Source organism: Balaenoptera ricei, chromosome 1, assembly GCF_028023285.1.
Source record: "Balaenoptera ricei isolate mBalRic1 chromosome 1, mBalRic1.hap2, whole genome shotgun sequence".
Taxonomy (NCBI): Eukaryota; Metazoa; Chordata; class Mammalia; order Artiodactyla; family Balaenopteridae; genus Balaenoptera; species Balaenoptera ricei.
Window position 1 is genome coordinate 54604913 of NC_082639.1, and position 16766 is coordinate 54621678.

The following is a 16766-nucleotide window of genomic DNA, read 5'->3' on the forward strand; positions in this document are numbered from 1 at the left end:
AAGTTAGAACACTCCCTCATACCATACACAAAAATAAACTCAAAATGGCTTAAAGACTTAAATATAAGACATGACACCATAAAACTCCTAGAGGAAAACATAGGCAGAACAGTCTTTGACATAAATTGCAGCAATATTTTTTTTTGATTCGTCTCTTAGAGTAATGGAGACAAAAGCAAAAATTAATAAATGGGGGGCTTCCCTGGTGGTGCAGCGGTTGAGAATCCGCCTGCCAATGCAGGGGACACGGGTTCGAGCCGTGGTCTGGGAAGATTCCCACATGCCGTGGAGCAACTAGGCCCGTGAGCCACAACTACTGAGCTTGCGCGTCTGGAGCCTGTGCTCCGCAACAAGAGAGGCCGTGACAGTGAGAGGCCCGCACACCGCGATGAAGAGTGGCCCCCGCTCGCCACAACTAGAGAAAGCCCGCGCACAGAAACGAAGACCCAACACAGCCAAAAATAAATAAATAAATTTTTAAAAAATTAATAAATGAGACATAATTAAACTTAAAAGCTTTGCACAGCAAAGGAAGCCATAAACAAAGTGAAAAGACAACCTATGGACTGGGATAAAACATTTGCAAATGATGTGACCAACAAGGGATTAATCTCCAAAATATCAAACAGTTCATATAGCTCAATATCAAAAAAAAACCCCCAAAACAAGCAATGCAATCAAAAAACAGTCAGGAGACCTAAATAGACATTTCTCCAAAGAAGACATATAGATGGCCAACAGGCACCTGAAAGGATGCATCACTAATTACTAGAGAAATGCAAATCAAAACTACAACGAGGTACCACCTCACACTGGTCAGAATGGCCATCATCAAAAAGTCTACAAATAATAAATGCTGGAGAGCATGTGGAGAAAAGGGACCCTCCTACACTGTTGATGGGAATGTAAATTGGTGCATACACTATGGAGAACAGTGTGGAGGTTCCTTAAAAAACTAAAAATAGAGTTACCATATGATCCAGCAATCCTGCTCCTGGGCACATATCCAGAGAAAACTCTAATTCAAAAAGATACATGCACCCCAGTGTTCATAGCAGTGCTGTTTATAATAGCCAAGGCATGGAAGCAAACCTAAAAATCCATCAACAGAGGAATGAATGAAGAAGATGTGGTATATACATACATACACACAATGGAGTATACACACACACACACACACACACACACACACACACACACAATGGAATACTACTCAGCCATAAAAAAGAATGAAATAATGCCATTTGCAGCAACGTGAATGGACCTATAGATTATCATAGTAAGTGTAGTAAGTCAGACAGAGAAAGACAAATATTATATGATATCACTTATATGTGGAATCTAAAATATGATGCAGATGAACTTATTTACAAAACAGAAACAGACTCACAGACATAGAACAAAAACTTATGGTTACCAAAGGGGAAAGGGGGGTAGGGGTAAATTATTAGGAGTTTGGGATTAGCAAACTACTATATATATAAAATAGATAAACCACTGCATATAAAATAGATAAACAACAAGATCCAACTGTATGGAACAAAGAACTCTATTCAATATCTTGTAATAAACTATAACAGAAAAGAATATGAAAAATATATGTATATAATATATACGTACATATCTGTGTGTTTATAGATATATATACGTATATAACTGAATCACTTTGCTGTACACCAGAAACTAACACAACATTGTAAATTAACTATTTTACTTATAAAAATTAAATATATATTAAAGAAAAAAACAAGTTCTGATGACTACTCATTACCATGACAACAGAATAATCAGTTTTTTCATAAGTTTATGGGCACTTTTTTATTCCCAGTCTTTCCTTTTGATTTTCATCCAGCTAAGGCTGCAGAAAAAACCATCAAAGATTCACTCAACCACTGATGTTGATTCTCTTTGAAGAGGTTTCCTCTGTGGAGATCTAATTTTCAGTTTGTGCGTGTATCATGATTTCATCCTGTTTTTGCCTTTAAGTCATCTGTTGGGAAAGTAACTTTTTAAGTTACTGAAGCATTTTAAGATTCTGGACAACATTAAACTCTGAGACAAGTACAACTAGAAGTATTATAAGAAAGGACTGAAGGGCACTCCAGAATCATGACCCCAGATTTTCCAGACTTGGCCGAGAAAAGTCCCAAGGACTCCCTAAGTCTATTTTTTATAGCCTTTTGTAGTTTTAGTTAGTTTTACTTCTAGTGTTAATCCAGGTACAACCTGAAGTATTAGCATTAGTTCAGACGCCTCCCTGATTGTTCAAAAGAAAGTCAGGCTTTTTTATTATCTATACCTGTTCGAGTTAAAGAATTTAACTCAACTGGATTGTTGTGCCCCCAGGGCTTAGGCTATATTAATTACTGTGTCAACCAAAATGAAGGAGCAATTTTTTGGTGATCATGTGGAGTGGCATAACTGCTGTGCATTGGCTTACTATCTTCAGGAGTCTTTTGCAGAAAGGGTTTTATTCTTTTGGGGTGTATGTAAGGAAATATAACCCACTGAGGGTATTGGAGGGTCATGCCCTTGGAATGGCCTAACTAATAGCTGTACAAAATAATTTACCTTGGTTCTGGGTTGGCATTAAATAGTCTGATTTCCACACAGAAGCTGCACAAGTCATGTAATCATCCTTTGTGGGATTGTAGGTATATTGTTTCTTGGTGCTGTGACAAATAATAAATATTGCATCTCTATTTCTCATAGTTCAAACATATTTTCCTTAAAGCCTAGACTTAGGAAAGTCAGTATTACTAATAAGGAGAACATGATAGGCTAAGTCAGACATATATACCCTTAAATCAGTAAAGAGGAAAGCTATGAATAAACAAGAGTGTTCAAAGAAGACTGTAACCTATAGAAGAATCTTGCTCCAGTGGTCTCGAGAGGAAGCTTCTTACTTCATATGGTCATGTGCTTATTGAAAGGTTTTTGGGTTAGCAGTTAATTCTGTGTACTGCTGGCTTCTGGAGGTTCTCTGGAAAACCTCACTTTAGGGTCTTTAAAGGATGTATCTTTCTAATTCTGTTAAGGCCCTTATCGTTTTCCCAGAGATTTGGGAATGATAAAGACAAAAATGTTTTGAGTAAGGAGCAAAGCCTTACATAATCCAAATTTATGACTAATTGTTCCAGTTAAATGTGTCCCTTGTCATGGGATCAGTAAATTGGAATGTCCTAGGCAGTCATGATGGTTGTGACCTTTCAACAGGGAAATATTTTGATCCATTCTGAAAAGAAATGTGCTATTATTAGTACGACATATTCAGAAACCATAGCAGGAGAGGCAACTGTAGAAATTCAATTTGGAAATGCCCAGAGTCTTTTAGAGCATAGTCTCAGTTCATGTCCCTCAATTTTTCTAGGTTAATTTAGTTACAAATAAAGCATGGACTGACTTTATCCTTCATCATCCTATGAAGGTTTTTTCCTTAGTGTTTGATATTATAGCCAGTTTGTCCCTATTGGAATGAATTGTTTCACAGAGGATTTAATCCTTTATTTTTATAGTCCAGGTGGCTATTTTGGTTTTGTCAGATCTTAATCCTCGTGGTTCTTATAACCTGATTGTACCCATTGTTTCTTTTCAGAATTTGGGAGGCCAAAATTTGTATATCTACAATGGAATCCTTGAACTTTTCCATGGATTTTTTTTTTCCATGGATTTTATTTTGTTATTCTTACAATGCTTTTACATAAGGACTTTAGTCAGAGTAGTCTGTTTAATATAATGGTGTGTTAAAAGTATTTGTATAGTACTTCTAAAGTATTTCTGTGGTATCTATAGTATAGATATTAGCTTCTATAGAACTTCTTTTACTGTCTCTTCCTTTATGATAGCAATTATTTTAGGTATCAAAAAATGTATTTGTTGTTCATTTTTAAAGAGTACTTGAGAAAGCACAAAAAAAACCTTGTTTTTTTCTATAACATTTTTCAAAAGTCAATTATTCTAAAAGCATACTAGCTGTTAGCTTATATGTATTTTACTCTCTTCTTCTAGTGATTTGGTATGCCTTATAGAGAGCCATAATTTAATCATTTGAGCTAAGCTATTTCATGGTAAGGAAATAGATTTTACAAAAGAGACTAAGCTACTTATTGTATGTCAAGCCTGGTATTGTCCTTTTTATTTTTTTAATATAACCCCATCAACAAACAATATTAAGTCAGGATTTGGTATTGAAGCATCCAAAATTTTTTTCTGGGCATGGATACTTCTTGATTTACAGAATCATAATGAGGAGATTCTCCTCATTCAGTAAGGGTTATAGAGTTGTTGGATTGAAAGTATTAAATCAGCAGATGGTAATATAGGGAGAAAGTAATAATTCATAATTAATTAATTGGTATAAAAATATTGAATGCTTCCATTAATGATAGGGATATACACATGTGATAACATATTACTTAAAGGATTCATACAAAATCTGAAGGTATTTGGACTGATTTAGTTTTGACTGATACCTGTAAGTGCTCTGAGACAATGAGCTTGTTCAATTAAGGTATTGGCTTTGATAGGCAATGGTTCTTTGATGTGTGCTATGTTACTGAGTTAATATACCTAGAGCATGACCTAACATTTTCATGTTTGTAAAAAAAAAAAAAAAAGAAAAGAAGAAAGTTTTATGATAATTTAGGAAGAATCCATTTAAAATCTTATGAGCTGTGTTCTAATTGGTTTGAATATGTCTGTAGAGTCTTTTGCCCATAAGGATTCAGGAACCATAGCTATTTTTTTGGCAATTTCTTGAGTCATATATTATGTAAGTAATCTAATGTCTAAATGAGCTATATTTTGATCCCACCTATTAAATTAGTAGGTATTGTGTCACAAAGACTAACCAAAGTATCAGCTACAGGTTAGGATTTAGGAAAGGGCTTAGGTTTGTTTGAAATCTCATTAATTGGTTTTAGTAAACCAAAGTTTAGTTTATTTTAAGCATTCTATAAGTTACTATATACTCTCAGTTTGTCTTATTTTTTTCCTCTACAATCAGGTACAGCCAGTCACTTTTACTTTATTTTTTCTTATTAAACCCCCAATTCAATTTTAGAATTATAGGTTATCCACTCTCTCTATCAACTTATAAAGGCAGATCCTCTTTCAAAGAGCAGCATAACTTCTTTATTGTTCCTCCTGCAAGAGCATTGCCCCTATGTCACCATAACAATGATTTGTTCTTTATGGGACGTTGATAAGCAAAACGTATGCCTAGTTTTTTTCCTTTTATTCCTTCTCTTCTTTTTACTTATTTTTTTTAAAATTAATTTTTTGGCTGTGTTGGGTCTTCGTTTCTGTGCGAGGGCTTTCTCCAGTTGCGGCGAGCGGGGGCCACTCTTCATCGCGGTGCGCGGGCCTCTCACTATCGCGGCCTCTCTTGTTGCGGAGCACAGGCTCCAGATGCGCAGGCTCAGTAGTTGTGGCTCACGGGCCCAGTTGCTCCGCGGCACGTGGGATCTTCCCAGACCACGGCTCGAACCCGTGTGCCCTGCATTGGCAGGCGGATTCTCCACCACTGCGCCACCAGGGAAGCCCCTCCTTCTCTTCTTTTTTAAAAAAGAATTTCATGGTATAAATTCCTTTTGGAATGGGAAAAATTTCCTTCGTTTTTTTAGATATTGAGAGCTATGTAATACACTCTATTTCACTTTTATCTTGGCTAACAGGTAGCTAAGAGCCACACTTTGTGCAAAATTTTAGTAGCATGCCTTAATCTAGGTTTTTTTATTACCGTCTTCCCCGTCTTCCTTATTATATATTGTTAATGTTTTTACAATTACCAATTTACAATGAATTGTTTTCTTCCTTATTGTATGCTTCCTATATTAACTTAGTAGGATAAAAAAGATAAGTAAATAAAAGATCAAGTCCATGAACAGAAAAAAATAATACGGTTAAAGGGCACCATTTTTAGAGTAGATAAGATTTTATTTAAAAATTTTAGGGAATACGTCTTTAACAAAGACTTTAAGATGTTTGCGGTCAGTGACATCTGAATGTAATATTGATACTCTTTCGTTGAATAAAACAAATAAGCAAGACTTGAAAAATGGTAAAATAATACCAGAATCTATTCAGTACTGAAAAAATAAATTAAACCTTTAAAATGCCATAATCATAATTATTACAGTTTTTTTTAGAATTCTATATTGTGAAATATTTTGACACATATTACCTATTAGATATTTCTAGCAACTCTTGGCAGGATATATACTGTTTATCCCCACCTTCTCAATGAAGAAACCGAGCCTCATAGAAGTGAAGTAACTTCCCCAGATCACGAAGCTAGTAAATGGCAAAACCCAATTACAAACTCAGATCTTCTGCTTTCTTTTCCAACGATTTTTCAGTCTACTATCTCTTAAAAAGTTGACTTTATTATTGCCAAAGGTTGGAGTCATTAAATATTTTTAAACTTTTTTAAAAAAAAATGTATATTGTTCTACTAAGTTCAGACTTTTATCTTTTGTCCCCATAATAAAAGGTTGAACATCAATGTGTGTGAATTCATTCATTTACTCAACAAATACACTTTAATGCCTACATAAAGTAAGCTTGTAATAAAGAGGCACAGTGATGAATAAAATAGTCAAAAATTCTGCCCTCATGGACATTCCATGAAGGAGGATGACTAATTAAATGCAAAATTAATAAAATCATTTCAAAAGTGTTTTAAAGGAAACAAGCCAGTGGCCAAAGTAGAGAACAGTGGGGGAGTGAAGGAGATTGGGGGACCAGAGCCACTCTCTCTGCAGAAGTGACACTTAAGCTTAAACCTGAAAGAGGAGGATGAGACATATATGTGAAAAGGTATGAATCTTCTAAGCAGGGAGAATACTACATACGAAATCCCTGACACAGGAAGGAGCTTTATTTGTTCTAGGATATGAAAGAGCAGAGTAACTGGAACATCTCCTGCAAGGCAGGAGACTGGGCTGTATAGAGAGGCTACCGTGTGCAGTATCTTGTAGGCTACGGTAGAGACTAAAGAGTAGACATTAGAAAAATCTATTTCCAAATGCAGAAAATCTCTTTAGATCTCAGATTTTTAAAGATGCTTTTACACCAACTATAAACTGTGTGAATTAATTTTTCTACACTTAGTTATTTTTGGTGCTGTATATTCGTGTATTGAGTTTCACATAATTTCTTTAGAGCCTGTTGAATTCTTTCTGTAGTCTTTCTGTAGTTAGGAAAGGAAATTAAGTAACTAACATGACATGAGTTAGCTTTAGAGCAAATGGAGGGGTTGGCGTAAAGGAGGTTTCTTTCCTTTTCTATGAACATTATCAGTTAATGTGCAACCAAAAAATCAGAATTTCATGCTTTTTTATTAATCAATTCATAGTACTAAAATTTTCCTCATAAATGTGTATCAGAAGGACAAGCTAGAAAGTATCTTCTTAAGTCATATGATAAACATATTAATAATAAATAATTTAAATTCTATCAAAAGGCTAAAACAAGGTTTGATTTATTTTTCATTTCAGGCATGCCCATTTGTCATCGATATCTATGCAGACAAATGCAAGCCAAGAATTAAAACTGTCCATATGGAGGCATGCAGTGGGCAACTTGAGAAGGCCATTTGTAAATCTGTTCTTAACAAAGGCGATGCCAAAGTAATGGATGGCTATGAAAATATAATTGTACATACTTATAAGTGTGACACCTGGATAACGTCAGTTATTGAAAACAAGGTATCAGTTATTAGGTGGTTCTCCTCATAACAGCAATGTTTGCTACTATGTTCCATCTTCCTTCTCACCCTATTCTTGCATAGTAATTAAATACCCCATTACATTAATAATATCTATAATAGTCAATTTATTCTTTTTTCTTTTTGAGTTTCTAACTCAAACTGGGCATGATAATTTTTATATATTTTTAAGGTATATAATATTTACTTTATTTATTAGATATTTATTTTTTGTGTTTCTTTATGAGACAATTGTTTTTCTCTTAAAATATTATGAAAATTAAATATTTGGAGATCTATGAAGATAGAGCATAATCTGGGTACAAAATATTTTATTTAGTTTGTTACTAAAAGTCTTCACACATAACATAGCTATTTTAAACAATGGACATCATGTTTTAAAGAAATATAAACAAAGTAAAGAAAAGAATGTAGCCCAACTGTTTTATACAAACTATGCAGTATCAGAAATCCTACAGATTATCATCATTTTATCCAATTAAATATATTCTACTGTCCAGGACCTGTTTTTATCAAGCCAATTATTTCTGACTTTGGCCATCTTCTCTGCTACTATTGATATTGCAGGTCAAGAGAATACACACATAAATTCTTAAAGTCAGATATACTGAGTTTTCTAGAAATTATAAATTTTTATAAAATCTTACTCAAGATGGCTAGGTTTTTAGAACTGTTGGCTTATTTCTTTTAGTTCCTGGGTGAGATTTACATTATTTTTATGCCTGCCATAAATTTCTTAAAGTGCTTAAGATTTGACTGAGTATTGAGTCAATGTGAATATATATTATGTAACTCTCATAGTCACAATAGGGGCCACTAGAAAGTATAACATGGTCTCTGCTGTCAAGGAGTTTATGGGCTAGTTGTAAAGGCAAAATTAATACTCTCGAAACAACAGTTAAATGTTAAATTACATAGTACTGTTTGTGTGTGCAATAGGAATTCAACTGTATTTGCATCTCTTGTACTTGATGTTAGTTTGGACTATAGAAGTTGGGGAAGAGTTTGTGATTAGGGGGAAGGGAACTGTGATGTGGGATTTAAACATGTGTATAGGATTTGAAGGATAACTAGGATTTAGATTTAGTCTGAGCTAATGTTTCTGTGTTTCTATGATGTCTTCTTTGTTTCTGTAGAACCCTGTGAATATCTCTATCACAAGACTTGCAAAGTGTTTTGCAATTATCGTTTTGTTTGTATGTATTTAGTAAAGAAAGGACTAGCAACTTATAAAATCTTTCTTTTATAGTCAGATAATAAAGTGATTATTCACATCAACAACGAGCTGAGTAAAAACTGTGTAAACAACAGAGGACTTGACATATTTGCAGTAGAAGTGGCACCAAAATCTACAATGGTAATGCATTGTTTTCTTATTAAAGCCTTTTGTTTTATCAATTTGAAAAAAACATTTTTGCTATTAATGTTATGGATAAATATGTAGATATGAAATAAAGTAGAAAATTATTTTAAGTATGATATTTGTATTAGTACCATCCTGTACTATGAGATAGGAGACTGGTTCTAATCCAGTTCTCACTATTTGGTTCAGTGATTATGGGACATTCACTTAACTTCTCTGTTTCAGTCTCTTTTTTGTTTGTTTCAGTCTCTTTAAGTGTAAACTTAATGTAATGTCACCAGTTTTAGGTACTTCACAAAATTAATGTAAAGATAAAAATAAAATGATATATGTGAAAGCACTATTGAATATTATATAGAAATACAAAGTAGTGTTAATAGTAGTAGGACTTTTGACAACTCAAAATATTTTTATCTACATTATTAAGATTTTCTGAGGTAACCTAAAAGAGAAAATGCCTGTGAGTTTTATATAACCAACTAAGTCAAGAGCTAGGAATAGCTGAAGTTCTGGTGTTAGCAGAACTCTGGGTTTCTGATTTAGCCAGGAGTTCAAAGGCAGGGAGAGATCAGTAGACCCTGAAACTAGTTTAGTCAAGGGAAAAAGGAAAAAACTTTCTATTCTTTCCCTTTTTTTCTCCATACTGTCAGTGAAATCCTAAAACATGCTAAAACAGGATAAGAAGAGTTTATCTTTTCTGTTATCCCAATCATGGTTTTTTTAATATGTTCTAGGCTTAGAGAGGAAAGAATATTTACTTCCCTTTCTACCACTCCTCTTTACCCACATTCACAAATACCAACTACCAAATACTACATTACGTAAAATTTAGGCTGGATTATCCTGTTAGACATCAGATCGTAGATTGCAGGTCCCTGCTAAGGACAAATATTAAAGAATTTTATCTGCACAGATATATTTTTTACATAGGTTCTAGAAATGTTGTCCTATTGAAAAATTAGCCCAAAATTACAGTATATAAAAGGAAGGTAAAGGCTTTCTATTTTTATATGCAGGTTTGTCAGCATGTAATGCCTCTGAATGAACGACAAGAATGGATATATTATTGTGTGTATTCCCTTATATCTTAAACACTGTTTTTAGGAAATAATTTTGCTTGAGACTATCAAACTAAGAAGAATTATTTCAAGTTTAGTCTGTTATTTGTTGATCAACAAAATGCTAATGAATTTAACTGATGTACATAATAATCTATTTCATTTGTATGCATTTACATTTCATGTCCATATTATATACTTTATTATTAAAATAGAAATAATTTTTTTAACGTGTGGCCTTATTAATTTAATGGGAAATCTGGGCATATTTCATTTATGACTAGTAAATTGAAATCAAAGTACAGGTAAGCTTTTAAAAAGTAATACTCAATGAATTCTATAAAATCCTATACACTTTTGATTTATTTATCAAAAAATCCTGGAATAAAATGTAAATGGGCAAGCTGCAGTGAGTGCCTTGTGCTTTATCCCTGTACTCTGGCCTGTCCAAGGAGCCCAGTGGATCCAGGACTCCTGTCCTCACCGGTATAGTCACAGGCATGTGGCTGTGAGAGGACCAGGAGTCCTCCTTCCTGCTGCTGCTGCTGTGGCTGGTGGCGTGCAGCCCCTTCACCGCTTGCTTCTTCACCGGCAACCTCGATCTCCTGCTGCGCCTCTTCCGCCTTGAGCATGTGCCCTCCCACGGGGCTCTGCTGGTGCTCAAGCCCCAGGCCCGAGTTTCTGCCATTGGCAGTGGCAGTCACAATGAGTCAGAGAACAGTTGGATGTTGCGTTTACTTCTGATGAGACTGCTATCTTAATGCACAGTAGCACAAGTAGATACAACGACTGATGGGACTGGTCGATGTGTGATTTGACACTTGAACAAATTAGAAAGTTTAATCCTGCAGCAGATCACAGATTCAGGAATAATTTCCTGATGAGAAGATCCCTGCCCTGAGGGAAGCTGGAGCAGAGTGCCTGAAACATAACGTCACAGTCTTCTTTGATGTCAAAGGCCATGCAAATATGGCTACTGATGTTCTAAAGAAAATGTGTATGGAATTTCCTCAACTATACAATAGTAGTATTATTTGCTCTTTCTTGCCAGAAGTTATCTATGAGACAAACAGATCACAGTGTAGTAATGGCTTTAACTCACAGACCTTGGAACCTTAGCCATACAGCAGATGGGACTATGATACTCTCTGGATACAATCCATGTTTGTGGTAATAGATGTTTCGTTTGCTTGGAGCATACGTAATATCTTATGGTACCTGTGTGGAATTTCAGGTTTCCTCATGCAAAAGGATTTTGTATCCCCAAACTACTTGAAGAAGTGGTCAACTAAAGGCATTCAGGTTGTTGCTTGGACGGTTAATACCTTTGATGAAAAAAAGTTACTATGAATCCCATCTTGGTTCCAGCTCTGTCACTGACAGTGTGTTGGAAGACTGCACATCAGTTCTAGACTCTCCCCCAACCCCCTCCCCAAGGAAACATGTACAGAATCTGCCTGCTGGTCTCATGCAGGGATATCAAAATACCCCTTGTGCTAGCCCAAACCCTGGGAGATCAGGTAGCTCACACAAGTAATAGTAATTGCATTTTTACCTGAACCAAAGCAAAGTCTGGTGTTGCCAACATGCTCCATGGAATGCCTGAGTTCAACACTTGCTCTTGAAAATCTGGGTCTGCAAAAAGGCACAACAGCTCCTGCCACGACCTAAGTGAGGCATACACCTTAACCTGGTGAGGATAAGCACAGACTGAGTTGTGAAATTTGGGGGTACAGATGCAAATACATGGGAAATGCACCATCACTCAGAGTTTACATTTTAAAACTTGCCACGCTTCTGTAACATTTATTTCAAATACTGTATTCAGCTATGTTATCAATGTATTGTGGCTGTCAAACTTGTGACCACACTAAAAATCATTAAAAGGAATAAAAAAGTGAATGCAGAAACAGCCATTTAATTATATACTGTATTTAGTTTTCCCATGAGAAAATATAATTAAAGCAAAATTTGGAGAAATTAATTTTTGTATTAAAGAAGCCAAAATCTAATCACAACAGTAGGAATATTTTGTTCTGACAGTAAATTGATTAATGGATTTACTTGTGGAGTATTTTTAATTAAATGTATTTTGAAATAATAGAAATTAAATCAAATAGCAATTAATGAAGTAGTACAGTGCATGAAAAATTATATTAAGCAATTTAGAACTGTGTAACCATATCAGTAACAGAATACTTGGCTAGTAAATGTCAGCTTTTGAAATATGAATACCAGTATAGCAGTATATTATTTTTACCCAGCACATGCTAGCACATAGTTTAAATGTCACTTGGATTTTTGGCCCTTGATTAGATGTCTGTAAAATGGGTTGTCATTATCTAGCAGTTTGAATTCTTCAGATGATGTCTTAAAAAGAAATGCAATGTGAAAGCATTTTATTAATTGCCAGATGCTTTGTAAGTCAAATAAATGTGGCCCTATATTCTATTTCACAAAGTATTGAGTTGCAGGAAATAAATTATCTGGCTCTGTTACCAAAAGCCTATGACAAAGTTGCTATCTTTGCAGCAAGTTGTAAAAAGGCTTTTTATAATAGGATGATAGGTGACATAAAGTGGTATCGTTGGAACATGGAGACTCAAGAAAGAATAGTGAGCACTTAAGCCTAATCTTCCACCACTGTCACCACTTAGACATACCAAGGCTTTTTTCTTCTTCCCATTACTCACTTATTAGAGGGGAAAAAAACCCAGCTATCTTATGGTCCCATTTTCAATTACTCAGTAGAAAAGATAGATATTTTGTTTCAAGTTAAACTTTCTTCCAAGCAAATGAAAATCCAAGGGAATCAGCTAGTTAATGATTATAATAAGCTGGGTTCCATTTTTTGACCTTTAAGTAAATGATTTTCTAAGGATTACTTCAGTACTGTGGTACTAGAATATCCAGAAAAAATTAATTCAAGCCCTGAAATACCAGACTCATAGGTTGATAACGATTCTTTATTCAACTAAAATAAAGTTGATTAACATGTAAGAATGTTTTCTTTAAATTCAAGAGGTGCTACCCTTTTTCAGGGTAGTTTTGTGCAGATTGACTATTACATTTTCAAAGGTAACTTTTCATGTTGTTTAATTTTAAAAGCACAAGGAGTCAACTTACGAAAAAGACATCTAAATGCCCCAAGTCTCTCCTGTGCCCTTCCTATCTTCATGGTATCTACATTAAAGCTCCCCATGAATAAATTTTATCTACAAACACTTCCTCGAAATTGGCTTTTTTTTCATCATTATTTATATGTGTTCTAGACTTTTCATCTTTAAGAAACCTCTCATTCCCCATCTATCTCTATCATTATTCTGTCCTCCCCTTCACACCAAAAAGACATGAAAGAATTGTTTGCTATACCTACTTTTTTGACTCCCATTCATTCTTTCCAGTTAATTCAACTAGTGGTTGTTTTTCCAAGGACATCAATAATTTCCTTATCATTAAACACAGTGGATGTTTTGAAGTCTTCTCTCCAGTGTTAGATATTGTTGATCTCTCTGACACCATATTCTCCAGATTTTCTTCCAACCTCTGACCATTCCTTTTCAGGCTTCTTCCAACCATACTTCTGTACCTTCTCTCAGTTTCTTCATTCTCTCTCACCTCAGGCCCTTTGGATGTAATATTTCCTTCTTGCCCATAGAATAAGTCTTCCTTCCCCTGTTCCTCTTCTTCCTTCAGGTCTCACCAAATATGCCAGTTTTCCCAAGAATCCTTTCTTGATTACTGCCCCCACCAAGACCACTTTGATGGCCCTATTACTTTGTGCTCACTCTTTGTGGTCACACTCAGCATCCTATACTGGAATTACTGTTTTATCTGTACCCTTCACTAGGCTGAAAGCAGGGATAGTTACAATTCCAGCATATACCATTGGAACCATAATATACAATAAATATTTTTTGGATGATTGAATAAAGTGGGCAGAAAATTTAAACTTACATGTGGTATAATTTTTTCCTAGTTCTTGGGCTATTTGTAAGTTAAAAATAGAAACATAAGAAAAGAAACACAAGGTCTCATTACTATCCAATTCCACTTATACAGACTTTGTTTTTCATGTAATTAATTACATGAAACAGATTAAACAACTAAAACAAAATGAAATCTTTTTTCATTAAGTTTTAAATGGGAGGGGAAATGGCTAAATGATCGCTGTAATTCCTTCCTACTCTAAAATTCTACAGTTCCGATATTTTAAAGCCAAATTAGTGTTAATTATCAAATGCTGTCATAAGTAATTCTTAAATTACTATATTTAATAATTTTGTTGATTTTTCCATTACATACTGTAGTAGACCTGTGGGTTTTTTTTTAAGCCAGTGGCCTTCTTTTAGATCTATTTTTGGTGTAGGTTAAGTAGGAAGCAGAAACTTAATATACCACAGTGATCATATTTGGGATATAATCCAGGAAAATGGAAATGTATTTCTGGTTTTGACCACCAGAGGGTGAGCATATTATTTCATTATTCATTAGTGCACACATATGCCCCAGGGAGAGAGAGACTGATAATATTTCTCAGCAGTGGATTAAGTCCTTTATGACTTCTAAGACTGCTTTGGGGAAATATATTGTATATTGTGGATACATCCATATACAGGCATATACACCCATTCTTATTAGAGAATATATAAAAATTATTTCTAACGTGTAAAGTGAATACTAAATCTTCAGCTCTTAAAAGGCTCTTCACTTATTCATGAAGTTACAAGTATTATATAAGGACATATAGAGATAGCCCTGCTAGCTTTACATAGGATTATAAAGCCTATCTTTGCTACTCAGCCTTGCTTAATTTCTGGAAAAAATAAGAACTGCATAAAGATTTGAGGGAAGGGCTTCCCTGGTGGCGCAGTGGTTAAGAATCCACCTGCCAATGCAGGGCACACGGGTTCGAGCCCTGGTCCCGGAAGATCCCACATGCCGCGGAGCAGCTGGGCCCGTGAGCCACAATTACTGAGCCTGCGCGTCTGGAGCCTGTGCTCCACAACGGGAGAGGCCGCGATAGTGAGAGGCCCGCGCACCGCGATGAAGAGTGGCCCCCGCTTGCCACAACTGGAGAAAGCCCTCGCACAGAAACGAAGACCCAACACAGCCATAAATAAATAAATAAATAAAATTAATTAAAAAAAAAAAAAGAATTAGAAAGATTTGAGGGAAAATAAGGCAAATAATGGAATTGATTTAGGGAAAGTAGATGCAATTCATGTGGAGACACAATTTAGGGGCCAGGGACTAGGAATTGTTGCTGAAAATCTAAGAGGTAAAGGATTTTGATTGAAGCGTCTGTACTTATTAGCTATGGTTAATTCTTGTCTAAGGAAGATGAAGAATAGGCATTCTCAATTCTTATGAATAATTCACAAGCTGCATATATTTCCGATATTTGACCACAGTTGATTTAAAGATATATATGAATGTTAAAAAGAAGACCAACATATTAAAGTGGTTAGAAGTATGGTTCCATTCCCCCCAAATTTAAAAACAATATTTTAAAATTTCTTTTACATACAGTTGGTAAACATCCAACATTTTATACATATTCTTAACTTTATTCTTTCCTCTACAATTTAACACAAGATCATCTAAATTAAATTCAAGGCCAGCTTACGTTCAATCATCTGTCTGAGGCTAATGTCAACATATAATATCAATGCAATAGTGCCAGTTACAGAATACCAGCATTGTAACTTTTCTGGCAATTATAGATATGAATATGCAGCATTACTAAAAAGTACATTTCTCTGTGCCATTTCTAAACATCTGTTGTAAAATTGTTTGGATTTAGCTTCTTCAAAAAGACTTGTTTTCTTCCTCGCAGAGCAGTAACAATTTTGGAAGACAAGTAGACTGGTGAATGGTATACAAGGACATAAAATTAGCAAGTATCTAGCACACATGGCATTAGTTACAAGACCGAAGTAGTAGACATGATCTCTGTCCTCAGGAGAAGAAAGAGCTGAGGAAATGAGTTACATGTTATCCTTCTAAGGAATGATATTAAGTCTTAAATTACAGTAGTAAACACTGATCATTAAGCATAAACTAGGGATGAGTTAGGGTACGGGAACCGAAGAGGAAGGGAAGACTTGCCCAATTTGAGGGGAGAGAGGGGTGATAAGATTCTCTTGGAGGACTCAAGGAATGAAAGAAGTGTGGTTTGAAGCCGACAAGTGCTTTGATTTGTTTTTAGTCATGCAATACAATGTATTTTAAAATTTAAATAATGGAAAAAGTCACATTTTAATAACTATTAAAGGAAATGAGTCATAGGCTTTAAAATATTGAGAAGTACTACACTAAAATATTAGACCATGTTTGGTAGAACCAGTTTGGACAAGTTGGAAAGATTAGTGTGGCTGGAAGAATCAGGGAGATGAGCTAGAACTTTAACTGAACTTGAAGGGATAAAAGGGATTTAGAAGGGGGAGGAGGAAATTTCAGGCATTTTCTCATGTTTTTCACTTTTCCTACAATTTCCTGTATTATATCTCTGCCTATTAATATCATAGGCAATAAGTCAATAATCATATACTTATTGATTGCCTAATACATATAGAGCACTGCTTTATTTACTGCATGTACAGAGGTGATCAAA

At 34.9% G+C, this 16766-nt stretch overlaps 1 protein-coding gene and 1 pseudogene across 8 annotated transcripts in view; both read left to right on the plus strand.

The window, feature by feature from the left end:
- EFCAB7 (EF-hand calcium binding domain 7) overlaps positions 1 to 10754 on the plus strand; it is a 59236-nt gene extending 48482 nt beyond the window's left edge. For 3 of the 8 annotated variants that reach the window (XM_059923893.1, XM_059923902.1, XM_059923884.1), the window contains exons 12-14: positions 7500 to 7709; positions 8979 to 9086; positions 10109 to 10319. In XM_059923893.1, coding sequence (XP_059779876.1) covers positions 7500 to 7709; positions 8979 to 9086; positions 10109 to 10183 — 393 coding nt within the window. In that variant the 3' untranslated portion in view covers positions 10184 to 10319. Of the gene's footprint in view, positions 1 to 7499; positions 7710 to 8978; positions 9339 to 10108; positions 10323 to 10602 lie in introns of those variants that run through there. The other 5 variants (XM_059923928.1, XM_059923907.1, XM_059923916.1 and 2 more) reach the window with 4 other exon arrangements.
- On the plus strand, positions 10663 to 12062 carry LOC132359690 (glycerophosphodiester phosphodiesterase 1-like; annotated as a pseudogene).
- Positions 12063 to 16766: the final 4704 nt, after the last annotated feature.